This window comes from Ochlerotatus camptorhynchus, unplaced genomic scaffold (assembly GCF_037179485.1).
Source record: "Ochlerotatus camptorhynchus isolate MF236.1 unplaced genomic scaffold, CSIRO-AGI_Acam_v1.1 ptg000006l, whole genome shotgun sequence".
Taxonomy (NCBI): domain Eukaryota; kingdom Metazoa; phylum Arthropoda; class Insecta; order Diptera; family Culicidae; genus Ochlerotatus; species Ochlerotatus camptorhynchus.
In genome coordinates this window covers 1,760,699-1,775,432 of record NW_027040498.1, presented here as the reverse complement: position 1 = coordinate 1,775,432, position 14,734 = coordinate 1,760,699, and the positions used below count along the sequence as shown (strand labels likewise).

General features: G+C 38.5%; 1 protein-coding gene across 3 annotated transcripts in view; it reads left to right on the top strand.

Moving 5' to 3' along the window:
• CRMP (Collapsin Response Mediator Protein) overlaps positions 1 to 14,734 on the top strand; it is a 142,467-nt gene that overhangs the window by 54,429 nt on the left and 73,304 nt on the right. For all 3 annotated transcript variants that reach the window (XM_065239817.1, XM_065239798.1, XM_065239808.1), the window contains exon 2: positions 9,928 to 10,110. In XM_065239817.1, the coding sequence (XP_065095889.1) occupies positions 10,066 to 10,110 (45 nt within the window). In that variant the 5' untranslated portion in view covers positions 9,928 to 10,065. The remainder of the gene's footprint in view (positions 1 to 9,927; positions 10,111 to 14,734) is intronic.

Genomic DNA, 14,734 nt, shown 5'->3' with positions numbered 1-14,734 from the left:
TTGTTGGAGTTTTCTGAGCTAGCTGACTGACTTGAATACGAAACACCTTGATGAATTTAAATTGGTGTTTGCCCACATGGTATTCCATCACACTTGTGGCGCAGTGGTTAGCAATCGTAGATCACATGCCTAATACACGGGTTCGTATCCATAGAATGTTGCATAAATATAAGAATTATGATTTATTCGGGCCACTGATTATTTCATATATACGTACATTAAATTTTGTTACAAAAAAAGATTTGTGCGGATTGCTTCATGTGGCTTGAAAGTTCTGTTGGAACTTTATTTGAACTTTATGGAACTTGAAAGTTCTGTCGGAACTTTATGGAACTTGAAAGTTCTGTCTGAACTTTATTTGAACTTGAAAGTTCTGTCGGAACTTTATTTGAACTTTATGGAACTTGGAAGTGTTGAATGCGGAACTTTTGGTTACTTGGAGTGGCTCTTAAAAAAACAGTTTTTTGCTCTAGTTTTCTTATTTCGAATTTCTCAGCAAATGTGTATTCAGATAACTTTTAGATCTTAAGAAGGCGCAAATGTTACAGAGTGTCATCAAAATACATGGAATGTTGAGATATTGAGATCGTGAGAGTGAATTTTCTTTTTCAAATTTGAATGTTTTGGCTCTCTGGGGATTGGTAGTAAAGCGGTTAAAAATGTATGGGAAAAAAACTTTTTTATTTAATTCTAGCTTATTTAACGAAAATTTCCAGGGAAAAACTGAACGACAAAGTCCATAAACGATTTCTTTAGGTTGTCGTCAATTTTTTTTTTTAAAGCTATATGAAATTCACATGGATTTCATGCATTACATATGTGATATATTTTTTGAGTGTATCCCCTGTTTCCAAGTTTGGTTACAAGATTACAACTCTGGAGAGCATTTTGTGTGGTCGTTGGGAGCGTGTGGTTCTGAATATGGCGATGAGTGTGCAACATATTACGCAATTCCATCCTCCCTATTTGCACGCGCCCGAGGATCGGAGGCGAATGCCTCTTCGACTTGTTTCGTCTACTTACTACTCTCTGACGACTGTGCTGGGGAAGCAGCATTTAGGGCGGGGCTTATTTTTCAAAATCTTTCGGGGACACGTTTTCTCATGTGGAAAATGATTACTAGGGCCAAACGAACAACATATCCAAAAACGAGCGTTTTTAGTTAAGATTTAGAGGTGGCGCCAGAGGCCTAAGTCCAATATATAGAACGAAGCTGATTTTCGAACAAGTCTAGTGCGTCGTTAAGTAAACACGTGATTTTGTTATCCTGAAGGGCAAAATTTTTGTCCGTTTGGCGTAACCTTCACCATTTTCGAGATATACGGCATAGCAGGTTTGGACTTACACCCACGAATATGATCTAGCGCAAACAGTAGTCTTGGCAGTGCTAGATACAGTGAGCGTATGAGTACGATACAGATCGAGCGAGAACGTGAGAGTGTGAGAGAGAGCGATAGAAGAGAGAGAATAATTAAATCTCGATGAACATTTCAAATGGTCCTATCTGCTTCGATCGATTCTCTTCATCGACTATCTCTTTTGATAACCACTGTTATGCTAACAGATTTTTCGCTAATTTTACAACATAGTTTGATAGAGGAGGTTCTTATCTAGCATCCAAAATGTCAAACACATAGGGAAAGCTTTTACAGCTGAGTTATTAACGAAAAAGAATCGATCAATGCAGATAGGACATTTTGAAATGTTTATCTAGAAATGTGTTCATTATATTTGTGTTAAATTGTATTAATCCGTAAAATCCAATTCTCGAATATGACCTCACTATGACGAATACTTATCAACAATAGTACTTTTCTTCAAGTCAGTTACACAGCAAAAAAATAATTTTGATATCACATCAAAGTGGATGCACTACAATCATGTCGAAAATTTCATGTAATTTTTATGACCGCATAAATAAACAAATGCAGTAAAAGCAGCGTAATGTCAGTTCATGCATTGTATTAATGATAATTTTGTCCTTTTTAGCAAGTAATATTACACCATATTTTCGACATGATTGTAGTGCATCCACTTTGACGTGATATCAAAATAATGTTTTTGCTGTGTAGGTTTTTCTCGTGGAAGTTCACATTTACAATAAGATTCTGGAAATTTTCGTTTTGAGTTACATTACGAATATAATCATGAATTTGACGGATAGCCCTCGGGATAGCCCTTGTAGGGTGGGACTAAGTTTTCAATGTGGAAAATGATTACTAGGGCCAAATGAGGAACAGATCCAAAAATGAGCGTTTTCGTTAAGATTTAAAGGTGGCGCCAGAGGCCTAAGACCCAAAAGAAATTTTTGTTGCACACTTCCCAAGCTACAATTTCGGTTTTATAAGCGTTTTGTAGACCATGATTTAGACTTGTAGCATGCTTTGGTTTCAATCGAATCGACAGTGCGAGATTCTGTCGCTCCATGTCGGGAAGACTTTCATCGAATACAGCAAGCCCAACTAGTTCCTCGCTTAGATACCAACATTGCAAGTTTTATGGAGGGTTTAATCCATAAAACTGGCAATGTTGGTATCTAAGCGAGGAACTAGTTGGGCTTGCTGTATTCGATGAAAGTCTTCCCGACATGGAGCGACAGAATCTCGCACTGTCGATTCGATTGAAACCAGGAGGTAAGAAACCACAGAGAAAGCGGGATCTACTATTCAAAGACTTGTTGAATGCAACTTTTTCACGTTTGGCAAAACCCAAACACAGCAAAATTATTTGATACACTAGGTATGAACAGCGGTTTCCTCTCTGTCCCTGTATCGTCCTGAATCAAGGATGAAGCCTATATTCATGGTATGAACATTGTCGATAATTTGAAACTCGTAAACGACCACGCTGAAAGGGTTAATGTAACTCAAAACGAAGAAAGTTTCCAGAATCTTATTGTAAACGTTAACTTCCACAAGAAAAACCTAACTGATACTATTTTTGGTAAGTATTCATCATAGTGTGGTCATATTCGAGAATTCGATTTTATGGATTAACAAAATTTAACACAAATATAATGAACACATTTCTAGATAAACATTTCAAAATATCCTATCTGCATTGATCGATTCTCTTTCGTTAATAACTCAGCTGTAAAAGCTTTCCCTATTGTATTTGACGTTTTGGATGCTAGATAAGAATCTCCCTTATCAAACTATGTTGTAAAATTAGCGCAAAATCTGTTTGCATAGCTGTGGTTATCAAAAGAGATAGTCGATGAAGAGAATCGCTCTCTCTCTCACACTCTCGCGTTCTCGCTCGATCTGTATCGTACTCATACGCTCACTGTATCTAGCACGGCCAAGACTACTGTTTGCGCTAGATCATATTCGTGGGTGTAAGTCCAAACCTGCTATGCCGTATATCTCGAAAATGGTTAAAGATACCGCCAAACGGACAAACATTTTGCCCTTCAAGATAACGAAATCACGTGTTTACTTAAAGACGCACTAGACTTGTTCGAAAATCAGCTTCGTTCGATATATTGGACTTAGGCCTCAGGCGCCACCTCTAAATCTTAACGAAAAACGCTCATTTTTGGATATGTTGTTCGTTTGGCCCTAGTAATCATTTTCCACACGAGAAAACGTGTCCCCGAAAGATTTTGAAAAATAAGCCCCTCGAAAACAGTAGGCTATGAAGTCTTAACGTCTTAAGAAGAGTTGTTTATTTCATCAAGATAAACAACTTTGCCAAAGTCGTTAAGTCTTTAAAACGCTATTTCAATGCATTAAAAAAAGCTATAGAAAAAATTGGTGGGGTTGTGTACAAGACACGACCGCATGGTTGACGTAGACTACGTTGAGATGGTTAGTGAACTTTTCATGATTTTTTCTCCATTTCCTCAGCCTTATTAGTTATTTTTCTGACTGTTTCTGGACTTTCCGTTAAGGATATTTCCGCATATGAAACACTTGTCTTTAATCCTCCGTTATAAAATTTATTCTCCGTGTACACTTAAATGCCCATCCCATCTCCGTTGAATATTTGTTATGGATAACACGTTTAACCAAACGCTTGATCGCAGTGGGATACCTCCGGTGGGAAATAGTTCACAAGCATGTACAGGGGTTACTCAAAATAACTAGGATAGGCAAATTTTTGGTCAACTTTGGAGTGTTGTAACTTCGCCAAATATGATCCGATTTTAAATCTTCCAAGAGCAATTGACTGGAAAACTAATATTGTTCTACGGTGTAGCCACGAAAATAATCCTGGTCATCAGATACCGGAGATATTCCAGGTTTCCGGAGGGATTTTCTAACTTGCTAAATTTTTGGTGAAATTTTATATATGATGCTGGTTAAATATATATATTTTTAGTAAATACAACAAAAGAAGAACCATTTTTTAAGCGAATCATATGCCAAGAACTAAAATCGGCCTATATTCAACCGTGATATGGCCATTTCCCTGGAATCGGTTCTGGTGAAGGGTTCTGAATGCGGGCAGATCATTTAATCACTCAAAACATGCCATGCGACAGCTCTTTCTTCATGATTTCTCGTCAATAGACTTTCGATAAACTTTATATGCATCATTGACCACATTGGCCACTCTCGGAACATCCAGTATGCCCCCGGGGGAACCTGGAGCAGAGGACAATTGCATTTTTACACCAAAACATGCCGTGCGACAGCTCATTCTTCATGGTTTTTCAAGAATAGGCTTTCCATAAACTTCAAATGAATCATTGACCACATTGGCCGCTCTTGGAATCACAGGATACCCCCAAAGGGATCCTGTAGCAGGGGTCAATTGCGTTTTTACACCAATACATGCCGTGTGACAGCTTTTTCTGCAAGCTTTTTCATGAGTAGGCTTTTGATAGACTTTAAATGGATTAGTGACCACATTTACCGCTCTCGGGACCTCCGGTATGCCCCCGGGGGAACCTGGAGCAGAGGACAATTGCATTTTTACACCAAAACATGCCGTGCGACAGCTCATTCTTCATGGTTTTTCATGAATAGGCTTTCCATAAACTTCAAATGAATTATTGACCACATTGGCCGCTCTCGGAACCACTGGGATGCCCCAAGAGAACCTGTAGTAGGGGTCAATTGAGTTTTTACTCAAAAACATGCCGTGCGACAGCTCTTTCTTCATAGATTTTCAAGAATATTGTTTCCATAGACTTAAAGTGAATCATTTACCACATTGAAAGTTCTATTGAGGTTTTAAAGCACTCTACAGGTCTAAGTCATGGTCTACAGTACCCTCATAAAACCAATAAGTCCGCTAATTTGGATTGATTTTTTTTATATAAAGATAACATACGACACACGACACATAACAGCAGGGGTTTGGCGCATTATTAGTCGGATTATTACTCAACAGGTTTGTTGGGTCCTGGAGATTGCCCCCTTACTTTCTTTCCATCAGAATAATCCAAAATTTAATATTCAGAGTTGCCAGCAATCAAAAACTCGTCCATCCAAGCAGGATCATAATTCTAAATGCTCATTGGATAGCTTAACGTAGGAATGTATCCGTCTCTTAAGCACATAATGAAGAACTAGAACTACAAGCTTTTTTCCATTCTTGCATGTACACAAAGAGGCTCCAACCCATTTTCAGAGGTTCAATTTTTGTTGGATCGAACTAAACACAGCACAACCTAGAAACACGCTTATCCGCTTGGTGCATGCATTTTGTAACAAACAACAATGTAAAGCTCTACTTAAAGATGTGAATGAAGTTTTACCGTCCCACTGGATCCCACTTCAACACAGGGACGGCCCAAAATCATCATAAACACTAGCGTGTAAATTCATAGGATTTTGACAGTTCTTACAGTAAAGCATATATATGTACGAAGTCCCTCCTTTTTACATTTCTGCACAAAAACTACTTTCTAAGCCCCGCCCCTAAAAGGATTTCACGCCGTTTTTTTTATTAATGGCGCGTGTAAAGAACCAATTGTTCGATCTCCACAAATTCCACATCCTCTCCACCCCATCGTTGGTTGTCATCAAGGTGATCACGCAGACTCCTGCTATTTTAACACACCGTCCGTCCAATGCAAAAATGAGCGGATTCACAACAGCAGCGCTCTAGCCTGAATGCGGTAATGTTCAGCAGAGGCAGAGCGAAAAATTCCACCTTTTCCTGATTTGCTTCGTCCGAATCTTTAATGAGCGGAGTAACGACAGCAGCGCTCTTATATATTTTTACAGGTTCAAGCAAAACGATGCGCAATCAAATGGTACTCGATTATGGCGACTTGGTTTGAGGAGAACGTTTATTTCATTGAAACAGTGATAAAATTATCATTTTTTATTTGTACATTTTTCAACGATTTTTTTTGAAAAAAAAAATTGAAAAGCATTTATTTAAGCAGATCGTGAAAGTTATTTCTTATCGATTGGTGTATTTGAATTTAAATTTCATCTATAAATGACAAAGTTATAAGCGATCAAAACCTTACACCTTTTTGTGACGGTCGCAATTTTAGATTTTCGATTTACCCCCAGTACCTTCCCGTAAAACGTAGTCTACGTCAAAAAATCATGTTTCACTAAAATGAAGAAATCTAAAAAACACCAAAATATACCTCTCTCAAATTGTAATATTTTGTTTATTGAGTATTGGTTAATTTTTGCTGAAAATGTCAAATTTTTGCGCTTTGGGAGATTTTAAAGCTCAAAAATTGTTGTTTTTTTTCGTTTTTTCAACAATATCTTTAAAATTTGAAGCTTAATCCAATATGTTTCTTCACAAAAGTTATTTAATTAATGCATTTGCATAAGAGAAAAATACAACATTATATAGTTGTAAGCAAAAAACCGAAACAGAAAGAAAAAAACATATTTTCGACATTTTTTTTAACTCCATATAGCTTGGAACCAGTAGGCTGTGGAAATTTCACGTCTTTGAGAGAGCTGTTCATTTTGTCAAGATAAACAACTTTGCCCAAAACATCAAGTCTCCAAAACGTCAGAGAAAGAAGTAAGATTGTGGCGCCATCGTTGCGGAAGAGTTTTGAACTATTTGTTTATGTAAATAGATGGTCATTATTATGATGAGAAACTATGCCCAAGACACCAAGTCGCGGAAATGCTTCGTTTCGGAGTTATTAATTTTGCTCCGCTAGGTTGCATTCCTGGCCCGGTGCCAGTGTGCATTGAATGAAAGCAGAACAGAAAAGCATAATGCATGATTTTATTACGAGCACTATTTTCATATTACAAGAGCAATTCATTTTTTTTTTGAGGGCAAATGTATATTCCTATTCTACGGGTGCAACCGATGAATTTTACAAACATTTGGAAAAATTTTGAATGGTACATTAACCTTTATGAAAAGTTATGCGTGATTTCAACTTTTTTGTCCTAGAACTGTCACTATTCGATGTATTTCGACCAACGGAATGGTGAGGAAGCACACTCTTTACAGCTTGTGACATCCGCAGAAAAGGCAGCGGCATTTATTTTCTTGGTTGGAGTTATTCACGAAGGTTTGCGGCTGACTGTAGCAAATAAACGGGCTCATGCTAACAATCTTGTTGATTTTCTTTGCGCTCCGCTTGGAAATACCGGAATGTTTTGATTCTTTTCTATGTTGTAGAAATAAACCGCATGTTTACACTTCTGACAAGTTGCAACTGAATGCTTATAATTGTTTTAAAATAACTGTTTCATGGCCAACTAGCTTTATTGCGCTTACTTATATAGCAATATAAGGAATTATTTTTGGGTTTTATAAGGGCAATTCATATTGCTTTTTTTAATACTTCAAGGCAATCATAAAACCTTTAATAAGTGAAAATAGCATAAGCATCAGTTGGTGTTTTTATAAGCTTTATATGGGTTTTGTAGATAGCTATAAAATGTTCCATGACTTGCATTGCATATGACCGTCATAAAGCTGTAGGTAATGGTTGCAGCTGCAATAAAACCTTTATAAATTTTGAATTTAGCCAAGCAGCTCTAGATTTGTTACTTGGGCTACGTCAAAATGAACAGTATGTCTGTAACTGTTTACCACAGGTACCAATTCCAATTATGTTCCAGTCACTTTTGATCACTTAATCGACCGCACAGCCGCCATCGCCACAACAATGACTTCACGCAATAAAACTCCAGAAGCGGAAATAAATTGGGAGCAACCAACGGCACCATCCGGCTGAAATGTCACCGCCGTTGTCTTGCTCGATGCGTTGATCCAATTTGGCTGCACTTCCATTTATCGAATTACTCACGCAGCAATAGCACAGCGACAACATATAGGGTAGAGAACTACTTCGGCTTAATCGCCCATTTTGGGCCTATCAAGCAGAAAACTTCAAATAAATCCTTGAATTCAGAGTTAACAAGTCAATTGTGCGTTTGGTACGATACTTTAGTTAATAAGCTACGGAACGAAGTCAATGAGAACGCGTGATATGAAGGTTTGCACCCATTATTCCCAAGAACAAAAAAAGCGCTCCGACCGAATCACGTTTTATCTTTATTCGATAGGCCGAAGTGAATTCATTGGCGTTTCAATGGCGTTTCAAAGCGTTAGGCCAAGTTTAGAATCCGTAGGCCGAGTTTGGCGTCAAGAAGCAGTGTTAGACTTTTGACAATATCTCAACGGTTGGTTTCTCTTTATCAAATCTTACGGTACGTACGGAATGGTAAATAAATTTGAAAGCCATCAGTAATAGTAACATTCCGTTTGGTGCTAAACTGCGCTAGATTAAGGAAGACAAAGTGCGGGTTGTGCTTAATAGGCCGGAAATGGGGTAATTAACCCTACCAAAAGAATAGCTCGCTCGCGCGTTTGCCCGCCGCCAAAGAAGCAATCCGATACTTCCCCCAGGTATCCGATTGCCATATGCGCGATCTTTCCGCCTGATGCCGTCCATAACAACACCTGATGCCTGTTCACTTTTTACTCGGTGCTGTTAAACTAGATCCATTTACTGTTGAAGGGTTCCATTATCATCCAGTAATTGAATTATACGGTGGGCAATTTTTTGCGAAACAAAACCTCCTTGAATAGGTAAAGCGTAAGTACAGTTTGTACAAAGTGCAACAGTTTCTGTTCAAACTGTTCCTCAGCAGACCGTGACCCACCAGAACCTAGCAGGTGCGGTGTACAAGCCGAACGATGGAAAACAGTAAATAGTCTTCTAACCTGTTGCACATAGGCTCGAGAGCACTCAACGCTAGAATAACGTTCCGAAAAGCGATTATTAAATCGACGTGCACTACTTGAGATTGATGATGTGGTTCATTCCCCATTTCTGTAAACAGACAGGAGCCAGGCAACATGGCTCGATCTTAACCAACAACAGACCCAATATCCAATTTCACCTTGACCAGACCCCTCTTTAGGCGCATTGAAGATTTCTGAGGGTCTACAACTCTTCATCATCATCATCATCATCATCATCATCAAAAAGCAAACGGTACCTCAAAAGTACCGAAATTGGACATTACCAGCAACTCTACTGGAACGAAGGTGCGATAAATATTAGTTTTTCTCATTTCCACCTTCCTAGGCTTTTCAAACATTTCTCTCGCACTTCTCTGAATGGGTCGCGGTCAGCTTCCTACACCGACATGCAAAGAAGAGCTGTTTCGATTACCCACCGACATCTCCGTCGAAAAGTAATGATGTGTTAGGTGTTTGATTATTACCAACCGGTGTGGACGGTGTCGGACGGTGGTGTTTGTCGAAATTATTTGGAAACTAAACGATTGTGTGTGAGCTGCGTGTTTGGATTAGAATCGAATCATAAGTGGTGCTTACAAACAGAAAAGGGCGGTGAAGCGTCGAAAACGGTTCAATATACGACGGGTCTGTTAAGTGGTTTATGTTTATGCAGCTCTGCTGGGTTCCAAGTGGCGGGAAATGGTGGGAAAGTTTATGTCGATGCAATTGAAGTGCGTGATTATCGGAAATTGCGATCAATAAACATCAATCTTCTTTTCACAGTTACAACCGAGAACAACAATTCATTTATGAAATCGATATTAAGGGTGAGATACTGAAGAAAGAAGAAACTAGTGAACGGAGAACAGTGTGTTTGTGTGAAACTATTGTTTTGGTATAAGAGAAAATATTGCAACGACAATGGCTGCGCCTGCTCCAGTGAAAAAAGTGCCAATTCACTTACAGGTGAGTTTGTTTGGATAATTTTACTTTAGTTTTTTTTTATTGATAATTTGATGAACAGGAATACAGGGATAATTTTCATAACACAGTGTATAATCATCAAAAATTAATTTTAAGTCGGATACTTTTTAAACTCTCAGGGAATATATAAACACATACTAGCTATGTTTTGGCAAAGTTCAACCTCCTCTTCTAGCCTAATGCCAACACCTTGGACTTAACGCTACCCATCAAATCCTGTGCAACACTTGCGCCATCTTTCTTACACACTTTCATACACTCTTTCTTCAGATCATTGTCGTTTTTGAAGACCTTCACTGTTTTCCGGAGCTTGCCCTTCATAATCGCCCAGAATTTTTCTATTAGGCGAAGTTCTGGCGAGTTTGACGGATGTCATATTGTTGTGACGGCCGAGAGCAATGATGAATATAATAGCTAATCGATGAATTCAATTTATTTAACCACTTTTAATTAATAACTTTTACATCTTCATCCGCGTCCCGGACATGATTTTGGCGTCTAATCGGTAACTGTTTCGCACTTCTTCTTTACCTTTTCACACACATGTACAAGGCCAAAGACATGTCGGAAAGGTTAGTAATTCAAGGTATTGGCCAAATAAATCAAGATACTGAATGCTAACGTGTAACACATAAATAAGAATGTTGTTTCAACCCTTGGTTATGCCTCAGAACATTCCCGCTGCGCCAACTGGGATTGAACCCAGGCCTGTTGGGGTGAGAGGTAATCACGCTTACCACTACACCATCGGCCCCGCTGAATTGACCTTCTTGGACACGTTCCGAATCGAAAGATTCGGATTGCGCTTGGAGTAATCCCTCACCTTACTTGCGTTCACGGGGTCGGTCGTTTCCGCTTTTCTTCCGCTGCCAACTCGCCACTGTGTAGTCTGGGTCTCCTTGAACGATTTCACCAGACGGAACACGGTCGAATTGTCGATTCCATACTGTTTCGCGATTCACCTGTGAACATTGGCGTAGCTAATGGGGGTGCGAAGGGGGCTGGGCCCCCTCAAGAATTATCTAGCCCCCCCACTAAATTTTTGTGTGTTTTTTATGACCCATCGGTATTTTGTCAAGCATGTCAAGTTCGATGTTACTATGTAACAGCGATTAATAATATTGAACCAAAAACAAAGACTTTTTTAAAGTCCTTCATGTTGACTACTTTTTTAGGTTCTGGATTAGAAGAAACAATTTTGAGAAATTATATGATATCGATGGCATAATAAGACGTCTTTAGGCTCTATGAATTGGCCATGAGCCCAGGGATTTTTCTTTAATTTCTGGGAACTTCGTAAAACTTCAAGGACTTCTAAAAAAATCAGGCAATATCGTAGAAAGTGATGAAACTTAGTACACATTATGGGAACTTCATAGATCTTCATAAAAATTCGTTGAAAAAAAAAGTTCTGAAAATTGCGTAGAAGTGGAAAATTCGTAGAAGTTAAGGGAACATCCCAACAAACAATCGTCTATTGAAGATACGACTTCTTGACGATTTTATTCAATTGCATGCTTAATAATACTTGCATTTTTTTAATAATAACTTCTATTCAGCCTTTGATCACACAAATCTGGAGAATTTATTCAACCACAAAACATTGAACTATTGCGTGTTGTATAAGATATGTCGAGAAGCTTTTAATTGAATTATATGAATTGTGACAGAGCTTATTCGATATCATTTTTGATTATTCAGCGTTGATTAGACATCACTGCTTCCCCTTAGTTAAAAAAGTGATGCTCTGTATACAGTTGATTCTCATGTGAAGTAACGTTTAATATGACATTATTGTACATTTATTAAACGATTATTCAACTGTGAGAAAATTAACCCGAAATAAGAGGGACGGGGGGACAGGGATGGGTGTTTTTCTTTAGTGATTCCCAAGTAATCAAAAGTTCCGATAAAAGGCTATTTATGGCTAGCACCTTGGTTGAAGGTGGTCTATAGAATTCTAAGCAGCCTCATTTTTAAGTCGTTATAAGAATTTGAAAGTTGCGGTACCATAATTGAAGAGCATTCTAAGCAGCCTCTGGCGGAACTTGAACGGAACTTTAAGAAAATAAATTTAAAAAGGTTTTGTGAAGGTTATTTCTAAAGGCAGGTATTAATGTGTATTGATTTATCAGCATTATTTAGTATTAGTTATGGAGCTGTTAGAAGAATTAAACCCAGTCCTTCTGCGTGAGAGTCTCAATACGAACCACTACGTCATCTGAAATATATTAAAGTGAGCTGTTGTCCCGCCTATTGTTGGAGTTTTCTGAGCCTGCTGACTGACTTGAGAACGAAACACAACACCTTGATGAATTTAAATTGGTGTTTGCCCACATGGTATTCAATCACACTTGTGGCGCAGTGGTCAGCAATTGTAGATCACATGCCGAATACACGGGTTCGAATCCTGGAACTTACTTTTTTTTGGGTGGAATGTTGCATCAATATAAGAATTATGATTTATTCGGGCCACTGATTATTTCATATTTACGTACATTAAATTTTGTTACAAAAAAAGATTTGTGCGGATTGCTTCATGTGGCTTGAAAGTTCTGTCGGAACTTTATTTGAACTTTATGGAACTTGGAAGTGTTGAATGCGGAACTTTTGGTTACTTGGGTTGTTTTCGTTATTTCTGACGTGGCACGCACCAAACAGATATTAGAATATGAATAACATACATATAGGGTTAACTACCCCATTTTCGGCCTATTAAGCACAACCCGCACTTAGTCTTTCTTAATCTAGCGCAGTTTAGCACCAAACGGAATGTTATTATTACTAATGGCTTCCAAACTTATTTACCTTTCCGTACGTACCGTAAGATTTGATAAAGAGAAACCAATCGTTGAGATATTGTCAAAAGTCTAACACTGCTTTTTGACGCCAAACTCGGCCTACGGATTCTAAACTCGGCCTAACGCATTGAAACGCCATTGAAACGCCAATGAATTCACTTCGGCCTATCGGATGAAGATAAAAATTGATTCGGTCGGAGCGCTTCTTTTGTTTTTGGGAAAAATGGGTGCAAACCTTGATATCACGCGTTCTCATTGACTTCGTTCGGTAGATTACTAACTAAAGTAGAGGGTCTAATTTCCCGGGTCTAAAAAAATCCCGGGATTCGGTATTTTTTTTTTTGAATCCCGGGAAATCCCGGGATCCCGGGAAATTTTAATATGCTTTAAAAAAACATTATTTTCCAAAAATTAACGCTTTTATTCAACTTTAAAACTTAACAATGAATAAATTAATGAATGAATATAGACTCAAACATGTTATAATCAGTTGCTCCTCTTAAAATAAGATTTCAAGAAGCAAAGTTCATGGATACTTGCATCTGACAGTGATGATCTCCTTTTGGAACAGATGCTCGCCGAATCCGAAAAAGCTCTCTCGCTATCCGTTGAAGTTGGCTTGATGGATTTGAGAGCAGTTAACAAGATTTTCAGACCAGCTGCTGTTAGGTCTCCGGTCAACTCGTAAAGAGAAATCTCTTTTTGAATGACCTTTTGAGCAATGTTTCCGCGATCGAATTTTTCTGTCGTTGGCATGCTACTAGATCCAGCATGCTGTTGGATAATGGTTTCCAACTCGTCCTTTAAAGATTGATGTTGGTTCTTACTCGTGTCATCCACCGTTGCTTCATGTTAGTCGTCGGAAGTACATGTGAAAAAACGAGTACATTCTTCTTTGACGAACTTGCGTGAAATCCCAGGTAACTCAACAGATGATGTTGAGGCAATGCTGTTCTGAAGAAATTTTAGAAGTGAAACCAATTTGATGTTTCGTCTCTCATTGATTCTCTTCAGAACCGCCTCGTAGAGTTTCGTTGAAATAGGGTTGCCCATACTCTTAAGTTTTGATAACAAAAAGCTCAGACTACCTTCCGCCGTCAACAACGTAGCATCTCGACGTCCTAAGGCTTCCGAAACGAGTCGTATTGGCTGCAAAGCTTCAAAGAGGGATCTGACCGAAATAAAATCTTCACTGGATACAAAGGAACTTTCTCCCAACTCTTCGAGTTCTCCTTCTACACAATCATGTAATTTGATATACCGCTCCAGCATTTTTTCGGTGCTATTCCATCAGGTTTTTACGTCCAGCAAAAGCTGAAGAGGTTTCTTGAATCTTCCAACAACTTTATTTTGCAGCACCGAGTTTTTCACCGGTGAATGACGAAACATCCGAACTACATTTCGGATCTGCTTAAGAGTTTTTCCAAATGTTTTGGTATTGTAGCAATCTGAAAAATAAATGACAAGATAATGATAGAAAAAATAGTAATATGAAAAACAAATAACAGAAGTTCATAGCGTACCGGATGAATAGAACTTTTCGTTATCAGAATAATCGTGTCGGTCTTCGTTGTCACTATCTTCGTAATCAAAATCCTGAATTTCAGAAGAAGAATGTTCTTCACTTGCCGTGGACTCGGATTCGTTGGAGTTCATTTGATTGATGACGTCTTGTACGGCAAGGTGCAAAGCGTGGTTGTAGCATAGCTGGTGGTAATATGGCACGATTTTCCCAAATTTTACCATTACCAAAGCTGCGTCAGATGTTACGGCCGTTATAGAGCCAATGTCAATGCCGAAGTCCT